The 22,266-nt window shown below is 46.8% G+C and overlaps 1 protein-coding gene across 6 annotated transcripts; it reads left to right on the top strand.

Moving 5' to 3' along the window:
• The first annotated feature begins 1,519 nt into the window (after positions 1 to 1,519).
• On the top strand, positions 1,520 to 22,243 carry Ppn (proteoglycan-like sulfated glycoprotein papilin). Of its 6 annotated transcripts, XM_036817600.3 has the most exons (18): positions 1,523 to 1,903; positions 10,751 to 10,811; positions 10,878 to 11,056; positions 11,195 to 12,223; positions 12,330 to 12,633; positions 12,690 to 16,296; positions 16,443 to 16,622; positions 16,919 to 17,089; positions 17,205 to 18,283; positions 18,389 to 18,572; positions 18,636 to 18,830; positions 18,920 to 19,090; positions 19,361 to 19,926; positions 19,995 to 20,145; positions 20,536 to 20,952; positions 21,066 to 21,224; positions 21,455 to 21,571; positions 21,631 to 22,243. In XM_036817600.3, exons 1-18 carry the CDS (start codon positions 1,881 to 1,883, stop codon positions 21,798 to 21,800), a joined length of 8,763 nt encoding a protein of 2,920 aa, XP_036673495.3. In that variant the 5' UTR covers positions 1,523 to 1,880; the 3' UTR covers positions 21,801 to 22,243. The 6 variants fall into 6 exon arrangements, with proteins under 6 accessions (XP_065722470.2, XP_065722468.2, XP_065722467.2 ...); XM_065866396.2 differs by lacking the exon at positions 20,536 to 20,952 and having other exon boundaries at positions 1,522 to 1,903; XM_065866394.2 differs by lacking the exon at positions 16,919 to 17,089.
• Positions 22,244 to 22,266: the final 23 nt, after the last annotated feature.

Below are 22,266 nucleotides of genomic sequence, written 5' to 3'. Positions count from 1 at the left end.
CCGTTCCATGAGTGTTCTTCACGCATTATTCGGGCTTTAAAATAGAAGAACAACGCGTTATCAGCGAGTTGAAACTATTTTTTTTTTGGCGGAAACTAACTTGCGGTTAAGATTAGTCTAAACCAACGATATATGCATTGAATCGCTTTCTGCTTCTATTACCAGTCCTAAGATTTCTTAAATGTTAAAATTTTTTTATTTATTCAAGAACCCATATTAATAGATCGTTTTTTACCTAAAAACTCATAGAAACTCCAAGAAAAGCTAACTATGTATGTAGATAAGGCTGGTAATTATTATGCATGGTTTTTGTATGTTGCCATGCACGGGCTGGGATTTTTTTCGGATTTAAATGTAGAATTGTCATGCAAATTTTTTAAATTCATTACATTTTTGTAAGGCTGATTACTTTTGCGGTTTCGTGCAAAGTCCGAATATGAAGTGCGAAGTGAAAATCTAATTTTTGACCATATTTTGAGTTTGAGTTTTTATATATGAGCTAATCAGCTCGCTTGTCCTATTTTTTTTTTGGCGGAAACATGAGTTTTGGTTGAGATTTGAATGTTGAATATAATCTATTAATAGACACCCAAGCCATGTGGAATGCGGAAATCATCGTTCAGGCTCTGACTTTTTCTGGATGGGCGAAATTCATGAATGAAATGATCGAATTTCGTGAAACCGATGCTGTGGCTAACTAATATGCTGCACCAATGACGCTCTTGCAATGCCAGACTGCAATTTATCCCACCACAGAACGGATGCCTAAATTTGTCTGTGAAACGGGCGAAAAATCAGAGTAAACAACACATCGCACATGTGTTTGCCAGTGGTAATTAGAGTGAAATTGAGCTGCATTTGGGGAAATGACAAGTCAGGATCACTGGCCCAAGCCAAAGTCAAAGGATGTCGGCACATGTGTTGGCAGGGGCGGCTCATTAGTTGATCTTGACTGGGATCCGTGCGAGTGCAATGCGAGAGCATGTGGAGGGCAGGGCCACTAAATCACTTGCCAACTTCGGATCGTATCGTATTGGATCGCTCCTCACACACGTGCAACGCATAAAGATCAGTGAGAGTCGCGTCGAGTTGCCGGGGAACCAGTTGTTACAGTGCAAAGACTGCAAAAAAAAAAGAAGAAAAGAAAAAAACGACAGTCGACTTTAGTCTCTAGTGGGGGCCGGTTGGCAAAGGATCATAAACTAAGCGATTTTATATGTATTACTTACTTGCCAGCCCTGCACTGCATCGAGAAGCATACTGCTGCTATAAAGCACCCTCTAGAGACCCATTGAAGTCGGGAGCTCGAGATTAGAAGGGGCGGAAGCCGTCCTTTGTGACACTATCGCTGTAGAACTAAAGCTAAATGGCTACAGCTATATAGAGCTACGATATCACTGCTGCTGCTTCCGATCCGCTGCTTTGCTTCTGCTGCTGCTGCTTTTGCTTTGCTTCTGCTTCTGTGGCACAGCACAGCACAGCACAGAATTAGAGCGATCGCAGACGACTCGATCAGTTGCTGGCGTGCCGTCAAACCCTGCGGATGTGTGCCGAATCGAGTCGGAGATTTGGACCCTTAGGATAGTACCGCGATAGCACCGATCGGTTATTATGTCCTGTGGCAATGCGCAGGCGCAAAGTGCCGAGTAATTTCTGATTCTTAAGTGACAAGTTCTGTGCCACATAATTAAAACTCAAGTGCTGTTTTGTACCCGAGTGTTTGCCACTTCAGCAGGGACAAGGAGTCGAAAACGATACGATACACAAACAAAAAAAAAGAAAAAGTAAAATATATATAGTCGAGATTCGAGAGTGTGAAAATCGCGAAAAGTGAGGGGCGACGTCTATTGTGTCCCGTCCTGTCAGCAAGGAGCCACAAAATGGATTTATCGAGGCGGTTGTGGTAAGCATCTGACAAACATGTATCTGTATCCATTCGAACGCGACAGATGTAGCACTGCAATCCCTGAAATTGATTCCCTTTGTGTTGCTAGCAAATTACTGTGTCAATTGGAATTTTAATTCCGTTTGAACTACATGCGCAAACACTTGACACGGGTCTCCTCCTGCTCATCTGTGTTCCCATCCTTCTGGTCCTGCTACTGCTCCTGTGCCACCTCCTCCCGATTGTCCTTCCACATGTGCGGATGTGGGCGTATCCTGGCTACGTGCTCACTGTGCAACAGGCGTTCCTCGATGTTGACACTGCGCGCGACTGCCATTATCCTGGCCAGCATTTTGTTTGCATGCCAAATTACATTGCCAACTTAATTGAAGTTTGTTAATGAAAATTGCAACATTTTTCAAAGCGCTCTCAAAGCCCTCCTAATGTGTTTGTGTGCCTTGCGTCCTGTGTCCTTCGTCCTGGCAAAAATGTTTCCATTAGCAATTAAGCTCTGAAAGTTGTATCAAAAGTTATGGCCATAATAGTGGTGTCGTGGTATCCTTTTCATGGAATTCAATAAATACAATTTAATCAATTACATGATGGGTATATCGATGGAGAAAAAGATAATATCCCTTATAATTAAGCTAATTTTGGCCAGGCAAATCAATTTCCCTTTTAACATCTCAATTTCCGGCAGCACGATTTTACTTCAAACAGGCAGATCGGTGGCCCAGAAAATCGTGCCATTACCTCACCTGCACTCTATCGACAGGTCTTTCTGTTTCTACACCCAAATGTGTGTGCGATTCCAAAAAAGAAATCAAATCAAATTTTCAAATGGAAATGTAAATATTTATCCCAAAGAGTTGCGTTCGTAGGTGAAGTGCGTGCGCTTTGAAGTGCCCCTTCTTTTCAGGTCCAAAAAAAGTGTGTAGAGAAAATAAAGTGGTCAGAAACTTGGACAGATACTTGCGGAGCATCTCAGAGAGGTCGGTTCAAAGTTGATGCCAACTCCAGAGATCTCGACGGTTTTAGCTGCTCTCACGCACATGCTGGACATCCCATCCGTATCTTGGCCATAATCTCCATCTCTATGGGGCTGTTCTTTGTTGCCCGTTGACCACAAGCGTTGCGTGCGTTTTATTTTTGGCCAAAGTCATAAAGTCCCCGACACCGTCGGACATAAAAGGCCAGAAACTTGTTCCTCGGCCAACTGGCAGTTAGCGCATCCATTCGTCAAGCATTTTAAAGTTTTTCGTTTTTCGCGAAAATTGTGCGTTAGCCACTTGAAAGCGAAAATCTCTGTATCTCTCGTTCTCTGTCAACGTCAGGGAAAAAACTATAGATCTCGACATTTTTTAGTTATACTGCTATAAAAATGTGGCCACCACATGACCCATGTTGGCCAAAGTTTGGGGACACATATGGTGTCCGGGGGGGCTAATCACAGTTCACAGGAAATCATAGTTTTTCTCGGCAAATTTTTTGAAATAAATGGAAAAGTTCTTGAGAATCATCTTGAAAGCAGCATTTCTGTGCAGGGTATCTGATCTGTCGGCCAGCCCAAAACCCAGCCCTGATAATCTCCAGCCTCACAACGGGTCAACATACGTATAACCATCATTATGTCTGTAGTTTAATGGCACAAACTAAACGTTTTAGCGCACTCGGTAAATCAGTAACCGGGTATCTTGTAGGTCGTATCTCAACAGATGAGCCGCCTGTGTGTGGCCATTAAGTGGCCAAAATATACATTACATTAAGCGAAAATTTGTGACTCGTGACGTCTTTGAACTTGACTTCAGACAACGCTATGAAGATTTCCAGATCGGCTATGAGTATTATCCGATCTAAGAAGAAATCGTACAGCCTCATTCGTCTTTCTTAGGAATTAGGATCTTGTGTATTTAATGAAAATTTCCCAATCTAAATATAAGACCTTACCTATGCTGATAAATTCTAGCCCCCCGAATGTTTGTTATGTTTCAAGTATAATATTCTGCGGAAAACACTAAATTCTGACCCCGGCAGGAAAATGAATGCAACAAGAATAACACGAGCAACGTCTAATTGCCCACACATAGTTGCTGGGCCAAATTGTTTATTGAGTGTGATCTGTACGAGCCGCACTATAAACACTAAATTTTCCAAATTTATGCTTTCGAAATGATACACGCAGAGCCAGTTGCCTTGAACCAACTATGTGTATAAGTAAGTCGGCAAGTAAACACACACTCGAATTGCATAATTGATCCTTAATTACTATAAATAAATCAGAAAATTCAGCAATGTTGATCTAGCGAAGTGGGTGCTTTTCTGCCCAGAAAGTGTGCGAAATCTGCATATTCTGTAGTTTTTGGAATGGGTGAAAACCCGCCCGGAAATGGCATGTGTGCCTGGGGATGGATTTCCTCGGAATATCGAATGATGCGGCAAATGAGCAGCAAATTATGTTCAACAGACGCCCCCCTTGTTGCACTTGCAACTTGCATCAAATCCTGCGGATCAGCTCATGCTCATTCCATGCCTCAATTACCTCCCAAGTTCATGGCGGCAATGTTGCACGCTGCGTTTGCCACATGTGCTGGGGATAGGACCCCGACCCCATTGGCCCCCATCCATGAGACGGCCCCCCAATGGCATGGTTAATGGTTTCGCGACAGAAGATCGGGCGATCTTCCCATGACTTAATGTCTTATGCTTAATTAACAAAAGACTGCCGACTCCGCGGCGTTTAATTATCCTATAGCCAAATCAAATGTGTGAGTGGCAAATAACTTAAGAGCTATTGTTAATGGTTGCCCTGCTATATAAACACACACACACAATCGGATCGATCAGCCTCAGACGAGGTCATCGTACCCTGAAAACGCGGAAGATAAAAAGGATGCCCCAAAATATGCCGCCACAAAAATTGCACAGCCAGAAGAAGATACAAAAAAAAGATACAACATACACAGAAACCAAACCAAAAAGGAGAAAAAACCATCGAATGACTGCAGAAATATCCAAAAATTCTGCAGATCCAACAAGGAGGCACAGGCAAAAGCCAAACGATGCGTCACATGCAGTAAAATGTGCCTAAAAAGTTCTGTCTGAAACGGGCAGCCAGAATAAGGCAAGGGGCATGCAACAAGTGAATTTATAAATCGCCGCCAGCCAAAAACCGAAAAAAGAAGACCACTAAAGCATAAAAACCCATAAAAATGTTTTGGCGGACGACAGGCGACGATCGGTTTGACGGGGTGTTCTTGGGAAACGTGATGCGCATCTTGATGACAGCAAATGAACCGAAATGCAGTCCAAATTGATAGCCCTTCTTGGGGGTCAGGGACGTAGCCCTTTTCGACTTCCGATTGCCTGTGTGTATATAAAATACCCACATACCTGAACTGGCAAAAAGGAATCTGTGAAACGTAAAGAGCCCACTATACCAACCAGTAAAACTGAAAACTGAAAACTGACAAGTACTGAAACAATAAGCGAACCCGTAATTGCGCTATAAATCAATGTCTGCTCCACATTTTATCCGTCAGGTAAACGTACTTGCTGACATGATAGCATTCAAGCCAATTGCCTGGGTTACCAAATTCGATACGAAGGCTATTATAAATAACTGAAATTTGTTTGCGTCAAGCATGGGAGTTGGTCATTGCTTATTTTAAATTTCTTCCTCAGAACAGGTTGTTCAAAAAATAAGACAGATATTTCAATTTTGCATAAGTAGTGAGGAATTTAATTACTTTCTGTTGTTGAAATTATAAATATGATGATCCAGCATAACTGAATTCCTATAAAAAATAGCCTTTCCCAAAATAGTTTTGGTTTGTTGAAAAGTTCTGCTAGTTTAATTTACTTTTCGGTTTTTATCTACCTTTAGTTTGAGGCTAATTAAGTGCTGAAATATGCCAGCTCATTTGGCATTCTGTGAGCACTATTTTCGATTCTCCCCCCACTATTTTTTTTTATCACGAGTTGGCGCTAAAATGTTTACACAGAGACCTGATTAATAATCCCCCGCTGACTGGGGGGGCCAAAGTTCGAAAAGGGTGCAAAAGTGGATGTTTCTCTAGGCCCCCTTTTGAGTGCTATTAGCCATAAGTGAAGTCAAGCAGCTTGTTGCAATCTCGAACCAAATGAGTTGGGCAAATAGAAAATTGCTTATGTTTGTGCGGGTGGTGGAGGGACGGGGTCTTAAGGGGTCTTGAGGGGTCTTTTTGAGGATGGGAAGTCGCGACAGCGGCATTATGATGCCTCTAATTAGCTGCACAGCACTGTTGATTCTCTGGAGGAGGCTGCAACTCGTGGCTGCCGCAGCATGGGCCATAAAAATTTGTTTACCAGTCAAAGATTTAGCTGCCGCCGTTGACAGCCAGTGAAATTTATGGGTCAGTAAGTTGGCCAAGTGAAACGCATAGTGAAATCTGTCTTTTCCCTTTTTGGACCCTGGTGGACTCCAATGTGCATTCTGTTTGCTCATTTGCTCTGCTCATTTGGCCAAACGCGTGGCAAATATTTCATTAGGCATTTGAGCAAACTTTGTTGTGCATTTTAGCCCTTCACCCCCCCGCCCCGAAAACACAAATGCAACTTTGTGTGGGCATCGTCATCGTTTGGAAATTGGTAGAATGTTGCATAATCTCTAGCAGCAGCAGCAGGAGCAGCAGCATTGCTATGTCTGCATCTCGTAAACACTTGGGGGCAAAAGGCGTATGTTTATTATTTTCACTACTCAATTAAGTTAAATTAATTTCGAAATTGATAATTGCTTGGCCAGGCTGTGCAAGTGTTTGGCTGCCAGTCAAAATGGCAGCAGTACTGCATCTAGATTTCCCATTCCCCGGCAGACTGAGGATGTTGCTCCATCTACAGCTCCAGCTCCACCTCCACCACCACTCTCTGTGTGCGTTGCTTTATGCAAATGCAATTAAAATTTCAACAATGCAAACATTTACTTCCGTTGCAACAAATGTCGTCGTTCCACCAGCTTTCTGCCCCCGTACCAGGCCCGCATCTTCTTCATAGAGTCATCATCATCGTATCGTCATTGGAGCTTCGGCAGGAGGAGCATCATCACCATCACCACCTGGCAACATGAGCATTTACCTGGCCACACCTCAGCCACAATTTGGCGTTTTGCATTAGTCTCTGCTTGTCTTGCGATAATTGTATGACTATGTAATTGTATTTGAACAAACGGGTGTCGCACATCTGCACGTATCCTTCCGTCTAATGAGGTGGATCCCAGTGCATAATTGCAGCCCGGTATTTTGCGGCCAAATAAAACGTACTAACGAAGCTGATTAGGACCTTCTGCCTAAATTGATCAGCATCAGATAATCCGAAGGGTTTTATAGGCTTTAGTTACACCGAAAAAAATACAATCTACAAAAAGACAGATACTTACATTGATTTTATCTTTATGATTAATGAAAAATATACAGATGTACATACAAATACAGTCCAACATCTACATTATATTTTCAAGATAGATACTTGTTACTTGAAGATATAATATTTAAGATCAAATAAGAGGGGTATGATGAGGAACAATATTTCTTTTACTAAATAATTATTATAATCGCATTTTCTCTATCTTATTTTGTAATCTGTACATTGATCCTATCTTTTCTAAAACCGTAAAAAAATTATCAAAATATCCTTATAAGACATACAATTTTTTCTCTGTGCAGGGGGCTTGCATTTATCCGCACTTTCAGCTCGCTGCAATTAAATCAGTTGCCTGCCTGCAACATCAAATTCCTTTCGTTCTTTACAATCAACATAAAAAAGCGAAAGGGGCCAGCAGAAGTCAAACGGTTGCAGCTGGCGAACTGGGGGCCATGGGCATTCCATCTTCATCAAAGGGCCCCGGGATCTGCAGAGGCAGCTGTGGAATGGGATCTGGAATCCTCATGGATGCAGCTTCAATATTGCATGCCCCGCCATTTCATTAAATTGATGTTGCCTTGATCAATTGGCATGGGAAAGGCCCAAAGATTCAAATTCCCCATAACAAGTGGGTGGTTGGGCTTGAAGTGGGGGAATTCTACTTATTCGACCTCGCGGATGAGTCATGTAAACAAATCCAACGTCAGTTCTCGACGGTCAGGTGTGAGATCTGTTTAGAATTTATTTGTCTTTCGGCGGCAATTGTTTGGATTTCGACTCGCCACACTATATTTTCTTTTCCGATAGCTTAGATTCCGCTTTTGTTTAGCCATAACTTGTTGCCGGTCTTGAGTTTGGCGGCTAAGTGCACGCACTTGTGGAGTAAGTGCCGCTGATAATGTTGATGTTGTAGTTACGGCTCATTAGCAGGCGCTTTATTTACGATGGTCGTTGCAACATTTTACGCAACAAAATATTTTTGTAGGAGTACGTACATGCTCGAAATTCCTTTTTTAGATATCACACTCTCACACAAAAAAAAATTGAACATATATCATCAAATAAAATCTTACTTGATCAATACCCGTTTAATCCGTTAACGAGAATAATTTTAAACATTTTTAAGTTCAAAATTATAGTTAATAATAATATTTAATAATATTAATATTTTTTCCGATATTAAATTTAATATTGTTAATGATAATGATGATAAGCCAGAACTGTTGTAGTGCGCCATACAAAAAAATTATAATTTTATTTGAGTTATGAAAGTTTATCTTTCCCAATGTTTATTTACCAACAAATATATTTCTTTGTGTGTATACGGATTCTACCCCAGAATGCACTTGTTGCATGGAAGGCATTTGAAAGCCATTACACGATCGTGAATATATCTCTGGCATGGATGCGGAGTGAATATCTCTTAGCTACTCGGTCTGGAGAGAGTGTATATACATATTTAGATATATCTGGCCTGGATTTGCATTGCACGCTGCAGTTGTTCAAGTTGACTGATAATGGCTGCAATTGTGGAGCTAAAAAGGGAGCATTTCCCTGCACTCTCGCTGCATTTATGCAGTGATTGCCATGGCCCCTTAAAATATTATCACCGCTTAGAGCCTCAACCCAAATGCCTTTGTAATGCTGGGAGTACAATGAACAATGGGCGGCTATTGTGGAACCATTTCTGGCCAGAAAGGCCATAAAGATGCCTTTAGCGACCCGTTAATTGGCCCCCACAAAGCTTTGATCTCGCCTGCCAGCCAACTAAATCCTGGTCACAGAATGGGATCAGGGATTGTGGCTCCTCCCGTTGTTAATCCAGTCGATATGGCACACTGAATTATTGTAAACTCCCAGCCGAGTTTAGCATTTCCTTCTCCAGTTTTGTTTGACATTTCTGTGGCGGCGTTTCGGTGGTTCACATGACATGTGTAACTTATTTGACGATTGCGCCAACTGTTTGTGCCAGTGTCACGTGGCATCCGCCGCATGTGGCAATAACAATGTTATTCCCCCGCCGAATCCCAATTCCAAATATTTGGATGTGGGTCTGGGGGTCCGAGGATTTTGCGTAATCAGCAGTCGCGTATGAAATCGAAATCAAGAAGTGCGCTCTTGCGGTTTTTGCCGCCTCAGCGGTTTCCTTGGAACTGCCCAATTAATCGAGCTCGGTCTGGGGTGTCCTCTAGAATCCTGGTATCCTAGTATCCTGTTTGCATGACGCAATGCCTGGAGCAGGAGTCAACTGGGCGTCTGGGCGACGCCGCCCCTGCTCAATGGACTGTGAAATGTGTGCCGTTGTCGGTTTGCCATTCGCCATTCCCCATTTGCCGTTGTCCTTGCCAAAGCAATAGGTGTCCTGGCATTGGTTTCAAAAGGGAAATGCGCTCAAATTGCATTAAAATGCCAACACAGAAGCATAAAAATTATGGCCACACTTGGCGCCCAGTCCTCCTGCTCTCCGCTCGGTGCTTTGCTGCGGGCTGTCATAAGCAGCACGCCTGCTGCGTTCCAAGGACCAAAAAGGATGTCGGGGTTGTCCTCCGAAAGTCAGGAGGCGAGCGCCATCAGTCGGAGGCGTCCAAGCGGAACAAACCGAGAGGCTCCCCGCACGCAGCAGTGTCAGAAATTAAATTGGCAAGCCCCCAACAAAAAATCCAGGAGGGCCGGTAAGGGGGGAATGGATGCAGTGCAGCAGCAAACGTTGCCTGCAACATTGAACGCCTTTGACATATTCACGCAACTTGTCCTCGGGGCGAAACGACATCCTCCTTTGGATGTAGAAGAAGGAGAAGTTAAGAAGTCGCAGGGTTTCGGCGGCGTCGAATTGTCTGCGGCATTATCGTATATTCTCCCTGGCTTTCGGTACTTATTATTTGCTTGGATTCTGTGCTCTTCTTTCGTTTTGGCAAATCGGCAGGAAGCCCTGCTAAATTATGTCTTGTTTATGTGGCATTGCATATTTATGGTCCGTGCGCGCGGCGCATAATAAAAAATTGTTACCGAAGAAATTGCAAATTTTACTTGACCAAGTCCCATTCTTTTTGCAATCTCCAATCCCCCACATTTTTTAGCCGCAAAAACAAGTTCAATGTTTGCTTGCTCTGAGCAGTGAGCATAAACAAGTTCATCATGTTGTCGCCGCGAAGCCCTACAAAAGTTTGTTTGTTGCCCCTTCGCTGGACCTGCGGGGTAGGGTCTTTCGAGAAAGTCCCAGTCCAAGTTGGTTTCTCCCCCGCCATCCAACCATACAACCATCCAGTTAGCCATCCATCCAGCCTGTTGCTTCTCCGCCTCTAATGAGTCTGAGCACTCGTGTGTCCATAGAGTCAACAAATATATCTGTATAGTATGTGCAACAAGTCAACACGTGACTTCGGTCCCATGATTTTAATGAATGGGCAAGTTGGGCGAGGTTATGTCTGGGTGGCGTTTAATTAAATTGCCTTCTCCGCTTTCCACTTGCAGCTCAACTGCCTTGGTAGCATTCATTGTTCTGGCCGGCATCCATGATTCCCATAGCAGATTTGTAAGTATGAAGGGTATGAAGATGGTGAAGTTTCTTATAGCTAATCCTTTTTTGAATGGCTTCCAGCCTGGGCTAAGACAAAAAAGACAATATGGGGCGAATATGTATTTGCCGGAGAGCTCCGTGACGCCCGGCGGCGAGGGTGATGATCCCGATGAGTGGACACCCTGGAGCTCGCCCTCGGACTGTTCGAGAACCTGTGGCGGTGGAGTGTCCTACCAGACTCGAGAGTGTCTGCGCACAGAGTGAGTATACAAGACCCGAAGATAGTTATCAAAGTAAGGATGAGAAACCTTTAAGCACCTATATTAACGTTTTCAAATCTCTTGATTTTTTGTTCAGTTACCTAATATCTAAATAAATTTTATCCTGATACCCCTCAGTGCCCGTGGCGAAGCCATCTGCAGTGGAGGCAGTCGTCGCTACTTCTCCTGCAACACTCAAGACTGTCCGGAAGAGGAACCCGACTTCCGGTCGCAGCAGTGCTCCCGCTTCGATAGACAGCACTTCGATGGAGTCCTCTACGAATGGGTGCCATACTTAAATGCACCCAATCCCTGCGAGCTGAACTGCATGCCTAAGGGTGAGCGCTTCTACTATCGCCAAAGGGAGACGGTGATCGACGGTACCCGCTGCAATGACCAGGATCTGGACGTGTGCGTCAATGGAAAGTGCATGCCCGTGGGCTGTGACATGATGCTGGGCAGCAATGCCAAGGAGGACAAGTGCCGGAAGTGCGGTGGAGATGGAAGCACCTGCAAGACGATCCGGAACACCATCACCACCAAAGACCTGGCTGCAGGCTACAATGACCTGTTGCTCCTTCCCGAAGGTGCTACCAATATCCGTATCGAGGAGACGGCGCCGTCCAGCAATTATCTGGCCTGCCGGAACCACAGTGGACACTACTACCTGAACGGCGACTGGCGCATCGATTTCCCACGCCCCATGTTTTTCGCCAACTCGTGGTGGAACTACCAACGCAAACCCATGGGCTTCGCCGCCCCCGATCAACTGACCTGCAGCGGCCCCATCTCAGAGAGCATCTTCATTGTCATGTTGGTGCAGGAGAAGAACATCAGCCTCGAATACGAGTACAGCATTCCTGAGTCCCTGAGTCACTCGCAACAGGATACGCATACGTGGACGCATCACCAATTTGGAGAGTGCAGTGCTTCCTGCGGCGGTGGAACTCAGAGCCGAGTGGTCACCTGCAACAACCGCATCACCCTGGCGGAGGTCAATCCAGCACTGTGCGATGAAAAGTCCAAGCCATTGGAGGAACAGGAATGCGGCACGGAACCATGCGCTCCCCACTGGGTGGAGGGCGAGTGGTCTAAGTGCTCCAAGGGCTGCGGAGCTGACGGTTTCCAGAACAGAAGCATCACCTGCGAACGAATTTCCTCTTCAGGGTAAGTCTATCTAATTTATAAAAGCCTGATTAGTTAAGCCGAGATAAAATACTACTCTTGTTAATACTTCTTAAAACGTAATTACATCTTGTGGCTTTTATTTCAGCGAGCATACAGTTGAAGAAGACGCTGTTTGCCTCAAGGAGGTGGGCAACAAGCCGGCAACCAAACAGGAGTGCAATCGCGATGTCAAGAACTGTCCCAAGTACCATCTGGGACCCTGGACACCATGTGATAAGCTCTGCGGCGAAGGAAAGCAGACACGTAAGGTGACTTGCTACATTAAGGAGAACGGACGCAAGCGAGTCCTGCCCGAAGAAGATTGCGTGGAGGAGAAGCCGGAGGTGGAGAAGTCCTGCCTTTTGACGCCCTGCGAGGGCGTTGATTGGATCATCTCTCAGTGGAGCGGTGTAAGTAGTGATGTCAATTATCCAGCCCTCACATACTGAATTCCACTGTCTTGCAGTGCAACGCATGTGGTCAAAACACCGAAACTCGCACGGCTATCTGTGGCAACAAGGAAGGTAAGGTGTACCCGGAGGAGTTCTGTGAACCAGAGGTGCCTACTCTATCTCGACCTTGCAAATCGCCCAAGTGCCAGGCGCAGTGGTTCTCCTCGGAATGGAGCAAGTGCTCCGCTCCCTGCGGCAAGGGCGTTAAGTCCCGCATTGTCCTCTGCGGGGAGTTCAATGGCATGACTGTGAGTCCAGCAAGTGATGACTCAAAGTGCGACAAGGAAACGAAACCGGAGTCAGAACAGGAGTGCGAGGGCGAGGAGAAGGAGTGCCCCGGTGAATGGTTCACTGGACCTTGGGGAGAGTGTAGCAAGCCATGTGGAGGTGGGGAGAGAGTTCGCGAGGTCCTGTGTCTATCCAATGGAACCAAGTCCGTTAACTGTGATGAGTCGAAGGTCGAACCCCTATCCGAGAAGTGCAATCCAGAAGCTTGTACCGAGGATGAGATATTGCCCTTGACTAGCACCGACAAACCCATCGAGGATGACGAGGAGGATTGTGATGAAGATGGTATTGAACTGATCACCGATAGCTTGCCAGATGTTGAAAAGAGCGCCGATATTATTGATTTGGAAGATAAACAGAGTACGGAAACAACACCTGAAGCTGAGGAACTAATGCAAAGTGACAGCCCGACACCTTTCGATGAGTCAGATTCGACTGGTACCACAGTTGAAGGATCGGGAGATGAATCCGATTCAACCACCGACAGCGGAATTAGTACAGAGGGAAGTGGCGATGATGAGGAAACTTCTGAGGCTTCCACTGACCTGTCCAGCTCGACGACTTCTGACTCAAGCTCCAGTGACTCTAGCTCCAGTGACTCCAGCTCAAGTGACTCCAGCTCCAGCGTTTCCAGCGATTCGACTTCAGAGGCTCCATCATCTTCAGTGTCCGATTCCAGCGACTCCACAGATCAATCTACAGAATCGACGGGTGTCTCAGGTAGCTCCACTGATGTCTCAAGCTCAACGGAAGCATCCACCTCGGACTCAACCGATGTTTCAAGCTCTTCAGACGCTTCTGAGTCTACTGTTACTGCAGACTCTACATCTGAAGGTTCTACGGAAGCATCGAGTTCTACAGATGACTCTACTGATTCTTCAGACAAAACTTCAGACGTTAGTGAATCTACAACAGAGGCTTCGTCTTCATCTGTGTCCGATTCTAGTGACAGCACAGACAGCTCAACTGACAGTGTATCCAGTTCAACAGAGAGTTCTTCGGACAGTACTTCTGATGCCACGTCCGACTCTACAGTTTCTTCAGATTCTACGGACTCCACTTCGGAAGAAACAACGGAAAGCACTTCCGAGTCATCGACTGATACTACCGAATCATCTACCTTGGACGCTTCCTCAACCACTGATGTTTCCTCAACCACTGGTGTTTCCTCAACCACTGATGCTTCTTCGAGCTCGGACGCTTCTTCAACGGAAAGCTCAACTGATGGTTCCTCTTCCACTTCTAGTTCGGACTCCACAGAATCTACTGTGGTATCTAGTGATGGATCGACAGATACTTCCACTGATGGCACCACTGATGGTATTACCGATAAATCCACTGATGGATCTACTGAGTCTTCAACAGATGGATCTACAGATGGATCTAGTGACGCTTCTACTGATGGATCTACTGATGGCTCCACTGAATCCTCCGTATCAACCGAAAGCACTGAGGTTAGCGGTGGAAGTTCGACCACTGAAGGAAGTACCGTCGAGGACGACAGTTCCACAAGCTCTTCCATCACATCAGACTCAACCGTTACAGACTCGTCATCTTCCACAGACGTTTCTGGATCCACGGAAACGACCGATACCTCTGCTTCTACAGAAGCTTCCTCCACAGATTCTACTGAATCTACTGAAAGCACTTCAACTGGAGAAACTGGGGAAACCACAGAAAGCGGGCCAACCGAGGAGAGTACTACCGAAGGATCTACGGAAAGCACTTCTGAGGGATCCACAGACAGCACCCAGTCTACAGATCTTGACAGCACTACCAATGATATCTGGAGCACCAGTGACAAGGATGACGATTCGGAGACCAGTACTCCATACTCCTTTGATTCTGAAGTTACCAAGGACAAGCCTCGCAAGTGCAAGCCCAAAAAGAGTAGTTGCGCCAAGTCAAAATACGGTTGCTGTCCGGATGGAAAGTCCACTCCCAAGGGACCATTCGACGAAGGTTGCCCCATTGCCAAGACCTGTGCCGATACAACGTACGGTTGTTGTCTGGACGGAGTGTCTCCAGCCAAGGGCAAGAACAACAAGGGTTGTCCCAAGTCCCAGTGCGCCGAGACCCTCTTTGGCTGCTGTCCCGATAAATTCACCGCTGCCGAAGGAGAGGATGATGAAGGATGTCCGCAGACAACTACTGTACCGCCTACCACCACCACAGAAGAATCGCAACCGGAGTCAACTACCGAGGTTGAGGGATCAGGAGAGGACTCGACGACATCTGAGCCAGATACCAAAAAGTCCTGCTCCTACTCCGACTTTGGTTGCTGTCCCGATGGCGAAACAACCGCTAAGGGTGAGAAGTTCGAGGGTTGCGATGTTGAGCCAGAGAAGCCGAAGAGTTGCAGAGAATCCGAGAACGGTTGCTGTCCGGATGGTCAAACTCCTGCCAGCGGACCGAATGGTGCGGGATGCGCGGGCTGCACTCGCGAGCGTTATGGATGTTGTCCGGATTCCCAGACCCCGGCTCACGGTCCCAACAAGGAAGGATGCTGCTTGGACACTGAGTTTGGATGCTGCCCCGACAACATCCTGGCCGCCCGTGGACCCAACAACGAGGGATGCGAATGCCACTACACACCCTACGGTTGCTGTCCGGACAACAAGTCGCCGGCCACTGGCTACAACCAGGAGGGATGTGCCTGCGAGACGACCCAACATGGGTGCTGTCCCGACAAGATCACCGCTGCCAAGGGACCCAAGTTCGAGGGATGCCCCTGCGAGACCACCCAGTTCGGATGCTGTCCCGACGGAATCACCTTCGCCAAGGGACAACACAACCACGGATGCCACTGCCTACAGACCGAGTTCAAGTGCTGCGATGACGAGAAGACCCCGGCCAAGGGACCCAATGGCGAGGGATGCACCTGCCTGGAGAGCAAGTTCGGCTGCTGTCCCGATGGAGTTACCAAGGCGACGGACGAGAAGTTCGGAGGATGCGAAAATGTCCAGCAACCGCCGCAAAAGGCCTGCAGCCTGCCCAAGGAAACGGGCAACTGCACCAACTTCAGTGTCAAATACTTCTTCGATGTTGCCTACGGAGGATGCGCTCGATTCTGGTATGGTGGATGCGAGGGTAACGACAATCGCTTCGACAGCGAGACCGAGTGCAAGGACACCTGTCAGGAATACTCCGGCAAGCATGTGTGCCTGCTGCCCAAGGCCTCTGGACCCTGTACGGGATCCGAGAAGAAATGGTACTTCAATGCGGACTACAACCGTTGCGAGGAGTTCCAATACGGCGGATGCTACGGTACCAGTAACCGATTCGATACCAAGGAACAGTGCCAAGGAAATTGCTCTGCCAGCGATAATCTTCGTGAGTATAGTTCCTATGAACATGATACCTATAATAAAATCTAATATTTAGTAGTTAGACATTGTACTTTTTGAATACCAATGTTATATGTACATATGTTAGATATTACTATACCATGTTCTATATCTCTACTCTTCCTACTCCAGCTACATGCGAACAGCCTGTGGAAAGTGGTCCGTGTGCCGGAAACTTTGAGCGTTGGTACTACGACAACGAGAGCGACATCTGCAGACCCTTCACCTATGGAGGATGCAAGGGCAATAAGAACAACTATCCCACGGAACACGCCTGCAACTACAATTGCCGCCAGCCTGGCGTGCTTAAAGGTTTGAGATCTGATTTAGTATTTTGTGGTGCCTTGAATTGGGTAATGGTAATGGGATTAGTTGTACGCAACGTTATGCTTTGGTTTATGAGTATCTTTAAGCTTAAACCTCTTGGTTTCTCCTGGTTAACGGTATGTTCTTCCCACACTTTCCTTCTCCCCAAAAAAAAACTGCTTGGTTACTTTATTGTATGTGCATGATTGCTTGTTACTTGCTATGCCGACTTCCTGAATCTACACCTGCATCCGAATCTCCTCCTGCACCACCAACCACCTATACCATCCTATGAATCCCAGACCGCTGTGCGCTTCCTAAGCAAGCCGGTAATTGCAGTGAAAAGCTGGCCAAGTGGCACTTCTCCGAGAACGAGAAGCGCTGCGTGCCCTTCTACTACACGGGTTGTGGTGGCAACAAGAACAACTTCCCCACCTTGGAGTCCTGCGAGGACCACTGCCCCCGGCAAGTTGGTAAGCTTTAAATGTTGTCTGCCCTTGGCGGCTGCTTTCAATGTGTTTTTCTGTGCGATCCAACCCCAAAAACCTTGCCCTACTGACACTCTCTTCGTACCATTGCCCAAATTAGCCAAGGACATCTGTGATATTCCTGCCGAGACGGGCGAGTGTGACAACTATGTTACGAGCTGGTACTACGACACCATGGCTCAGGGCTGTCGCCAGTTCTACTACGGCGGCTGTGGAGGCAATGAGAACCGCTTCTCCACAGAAGAGTCCTGTTTGGCGCGTTGCGATCGCAAGCCGGAACCCACCACCACAACCGCCCCCATCCCGCCCAGGCCAGCACCCAGTACCGGGGACATATGCGAGGAGGATGCTGCTCCTGGCGATTGCGGTGAATGGGCCCTCAAGTGGCACTTTGATCGAAACTATGGTGCGTGTCGTCAGTTCTACTATGGCGGTTGTGGCGGCAATGACAATCGCTTCGAAACGGAGTCCGATTGTCAACAGCGTTGCTCCACACAGCAGCGTCCTGCTCCTACTCCACCACCAACTCCAGCTCCTACCAGAAAGCCAGCTCCTCCTCAAGCTCTTGCGCAGTGCAGTCAGCCAGTTGATCCAGGTCAATGTGACGAATGGGTACTCAATTGGAGCTTCAATGAGACGGAGGGTCGCTGCCAGTCGTTCTACTATGGCGGCTGCGGTGGCAATGATAACCGATTTGCCTCAGAGGATGAATGCTCAGCTAGCTGCTCCCCTAACGTAGACACCCGCTTTGGCGAACCCGAGCCCGAACCGGAACCTGAACCTGAGGAACCTCGTCCTGACACCTCAAAGTGCTTCCTGGCACCCGAGCCGGGCAATTGCTATGAGAACGAGACCCGCTGGTTCTACAACAGCCAGGAGGGACTCTGCGACGAGTTCATCTTCACGGGCTGTGGCGGCAATGCCAACAACTATGCCAGCGAGGAGGAGTGCCAGAGCGAGTGCCATGACGCCCAGACCACCTGTGCCCTGCCCCCTGTCCGAGGACGATGCAGTGACCTCTCCCGACGCTGGTTCTATGACGAGCGCAGTGGCGGATGCCACGAGTTCGAGTTCAGCGGATGCCGTGGTAATCGCAACAACTTCGTGTCGGAGAGCGCTTGTCTGAGCTTCTGTAGGAGTCAGGGTCCAGTGGAACCCGAGCCACAACCTCCAGCACCGGTAAGAAACAAGTGTTTTTTTATTATTAGTGTAAACAATTTTTTTTTAATTAAAAAAATTTAAAAAAAATTTTTATTTTTTTTTTATTTTTTTTTTTGTTTCCAGACCTACTCCGTGTGCACCCTACCACCAGAGGCTGGAGAGTGCGACAACCGGACTACCGTGTGGTTCTACGACAACGAGAACATGGCCTGCACGGCCTTCACCTACACAGGATGTGGTGGCAATGGAAATCGCTTCGAGACCCGCGACCAATGCGAGCGACAGTGTGGAGAGTTCAAGGGAGTGGGTAAGTTTTGGGCAGCCGGGCTGGGGACTTTAGTGTTTCAGGTGCTATAATCTCTTGTGTCAGACGTTTGCCATGAGCAAGTGACGACGGGTCCGTGCACCGATTGGCAGACCAAGTACTACTTCAACAAAGAGAGCCAGGCCTGTGAACCCTTCACCTACGGTGGTTGCGATGGCACCGGCAACCGTTTCAATGATCTGTACGAGTGTCAGACAGTTTGCATAGCCGGTCGCGAACCGGCAGTAGGCTCGGCTAAAGGTAACATATATTTCGGGGGGATTTTGACTTGGGGAGTCGACCTTGGAGAGTCCTTGGGCTAACTGGTTATTCTTCTGTTGCGGAAGTAGAAATCTGCCTGCTGCCACTGGCGATGGGCCGCTGCAATGGACCTTCGGTGCAAGAGCGCCGTTGGTACTACGACGACTCGCTAGGAAACTGTGTGACCTTCATTTACCAAGGTTGCTCCGGCAACCAGAACAACTTCAGATCCTTCGAGGCATGCATGAGCCAATGCCGACGTAAGACCCACCACCAGCCACCACTTTTGCACCACAAAGCTCACTGCACCACAGAGCTCACTGCACCACAAAAAGCACCCACCCACCCATGAATGCACCTTGCAATCTGCCCACACCCAAGCCGCTTGTTTTCGTAGAATCTTTAGAGTAGCATCTGTAGTAGTTGCGATTAGTGCACTTTCACTAGACTTAAGACTGCACGGGTTTTGGGGAATGGAAGTCCTATATGTAGTATCTAGCCTAACTGAATCGCATTCCCCTTTCTTACAGCGGATGGTAATGATTTAGACAACGGTATAGGACAGAACCCATGCGATACCTTTGATGCTGAGTGCCGGGAACTTCGTTGTCCATATGGTGTACGCCGTGACGCTGCCCGTTCCCAGCCAGAGTGCACGCAGTGCGTCTGCGATAATCCTTGCGATGGCTACAGCTGTCCGGAGGGTCAACAATGCGCCATCGATGTGTCCAGGTCCGACGATCGCCAGTTTGCACCAGTCTGCCGTGAAATCAACAAACCAGGCGAGTGTCCAGCTCTATCGGCCAATGCCAGTGGATGTGTCCGGGAATGCTACTCCGATGCCGACTGTTTGGGCAACAACAAGTGTTGCAGCGATGGCTGTGGACAACTTTGCGTCCATCCAGCTCGTCCCACGCAGCCACCACGTACTCAGGCCCCCGTGGTCTCCTATCCAGGCGATGTCAGCGCAGCTCTGGAACCCAAGGAACCCCATGAACTGGATGTCCAGACTTCCATCGGTGGTATTGCCGTGTTGCGCTGTTTCGCCACCGGCAATCCAGCTCCGAATATCACATGGTCGCTCAAAAACTTGGTGGTAAGCTATTGGGAGGGTGACGAATCCAGTTCCGTAAACTCTTTAATGCATTACTGTTTCCTTAACAGATTAATACGAACAAGGGTCGCTACGTCTTGACCTCCAACGGGGATTTGACCATCGTCCAGGTGCGTCAAACCGACGATGGTACCTACGTCTGTGTGGCCAGCAATGGCCTTGGTGAACCCGTGCGACGTGAGGTTGCCCTCCAGGTTACAGGTACGTTTTTAACACTCATTTTGGTAGATGTTCTTTTTCACATCGTTACTAAATTAAGTACTTCTATGCATTTTAATTTAGTTTGTTGGCATTAAAAAACTAAGGTCCGATTTCTTAATGTCATGTTCTAAAGTTCAATTGTTTAAAAAGAAAAATTTCCATTTTTAATGTGATGTTAATTTAACGAACGACAAATCTTTCATATTTCAGGGTGCATATTTATTAACGATTTCTTAATAGTTGGAAAACCGACTATATACCATTTTAAAAAACGTATACACTACCTCATAAATTTTGGTGTTGGCTTTGTAACTAACTGCTTTATATTGCACACTTTGCGCATGCTGCCTGCTTTTCCGTAATCCCTTGCTTGAAACTTGGTGACGGTAGAACCCGTAAGCCTGTCCGCCTATATTTACGGTGACAAGAACGTTACCCAGATCGTGCAGTTGAACCGCCCGGCGGTGATTCGCTGTCCCGCCGGTGGCTTCCCGGAACCGCATGTCAGCTGGTGGCGCAACGGACACATGTTTGGCCTCAAGAATAACCTGATGGCCCGTGACTACTCGCTGGTCTTCAACTCGATACAGTTGACGGACCTTGGTCTCTACACTTGCGAGGTGTACAACCAGCGGCGTCCCGTTTCGCTGCGTGTCACCCTGAAGGCGGTGGGTCCAGTGCGGGCTCGAAACCACGAGGAGGCCGAGTACTTGCAGTATGTGCTCGATCCGGCCACCCGTCCGGTGACCCAGAGACCCGTTTCTCCCTACCGACCCACTCGACCGGCCTACGTGCCTGAGCCCATTGGTAAGTATCGCACATTTGCATGTTTCGGCTGGCCTGGCATGGTGTTTGATCTACTTGTTAAGGGGTATGTTTTGGGTTCCAAGGAAGTAACCTTTTTTTGATCTAATAAACAGTGAATGTAAATGCCGTGCTGGCGCTGGACCCGAAGAACAACTACTCACCGGGATCCACCATATTCATGAGCTGCTCTGTGCAGGGTTATCCATTACCAAATGTGACCTGGACCAAGGATGATGTGCCTCTCTATAACAACGAGCGGGTTCAAATTTCATGTGAGTAGAAGATACATAAGCCATATACAGATAGATTTAGATTTTTCCAAAGATTTAGATTTAGATCTTATCAACTAAAGCGAACTACTTTCATCTGCAAAATCAGACTTCTTAAATAAGCCAGAAGACAAATTCTCAAATTGGGAAAGTGTGATCTTGGCTTTTTTCCGTTCCCATTATTTCAAGGTGTATTACGTTGTAATAATATGAAATCTTCAATAATTTTACAGCCCAGCCACATAGTCTGATACTGAGTGATGTGACCCCCGAGGATTCGGGCAAGTATACCTGCAGAGCTAGCAATGCGTACACCTATGCCAATGGAGATGCAAATGTATCTATACAATGTAAGGATAACGTTTGAAATATGAACCAAGACATTACCTAACATGATATCATGTTTCAGCTGTTGTACCTGTGTCGCCGGAGTGCGTCGACAATCCGTACTTTGCCAACTGCAAGCTGATCGTCCAGGGCAAGTACTGTACCAATCCGTACTACACCAAGTTCTGCTGCCGATCCTGCACATTGGCGGGCCAAGTGGCCTCGGCCCCACTTCATCCCAATGCGGTATAATTCCCCACAGATAGCAGAGTAATTTTGTTTAACTTTCGTATTGAATTGAGCTTAAACGCACCACACAAGAATAATTGGATCGACATTCGGAGATTGAACATCCCATCATTCAAAAGCAGAGAGACCAAAAAGCCAACCGCTTAGCCATAGCCAAACATTATAGTCTACTGATCAAGAACGAATTAACTTCTTTATACTGTAGTATTTTACTCTCTTCCAGAACAAAAGCAAATAGTATTAGTGTTTTTATGTTTGTGTTCCTATTTATTCTTGATAACGAGTAACCTTTAATTCAATCGAGGAAATCAAGTGGCTAAAACGAATTTGCCTTTTTAATTTTTAGTTTCTACGACATTTCTGCGCAACGAGTAAAGCATTTAAGCCTAAAAACAAATAATTGTAAATAAATTAAAAATATATAATAAAGAGTGCATATGTATAAAGATGAGATTTCAGATAATGATGA

Source organism: Drosophila suzukii, chromosome 3 (assembly GCF_043229965.1).
Source record: "Drosophila suzukii chromosome 3, CBGP_Dsuzu_IsoJpt1.0, whole genome shotgun sequence".
NCBI classification, from domain to species: domain Eukaryota; kingdom Metazoa; phylum Arthropoda; class Insecta; order Diptera; family Drosophilidae; genus Drosophila; species Drosophila suzukii.
This window is presented reverse-complemented; position numbering and strand designations above follow the sequence as displayed.

Excerpts from the sequence above, each read along its gene's own strand:
- Ppn (XM_036817600.3), top strand. The coding sequence starts at position 1,881 with ATGGATTTATCGAGGCGGTTGTG. Across the intron at positions 1,904-10,750 it reads GATTTATCGAGGCGGTTGTG|CTCAACTGCCTTGGTAGCAT; the intron begins GTAAGCATCTGA and ends TTCCACTTGCAG. Across the intron at positions 18,284-18,388 it reads AGCCACAACCTCCAGCACCG|ACCTACTCCGTGTGCACCCT; the intron begins GTAAGAAACAAG and ends TTTTGTTTCCAG.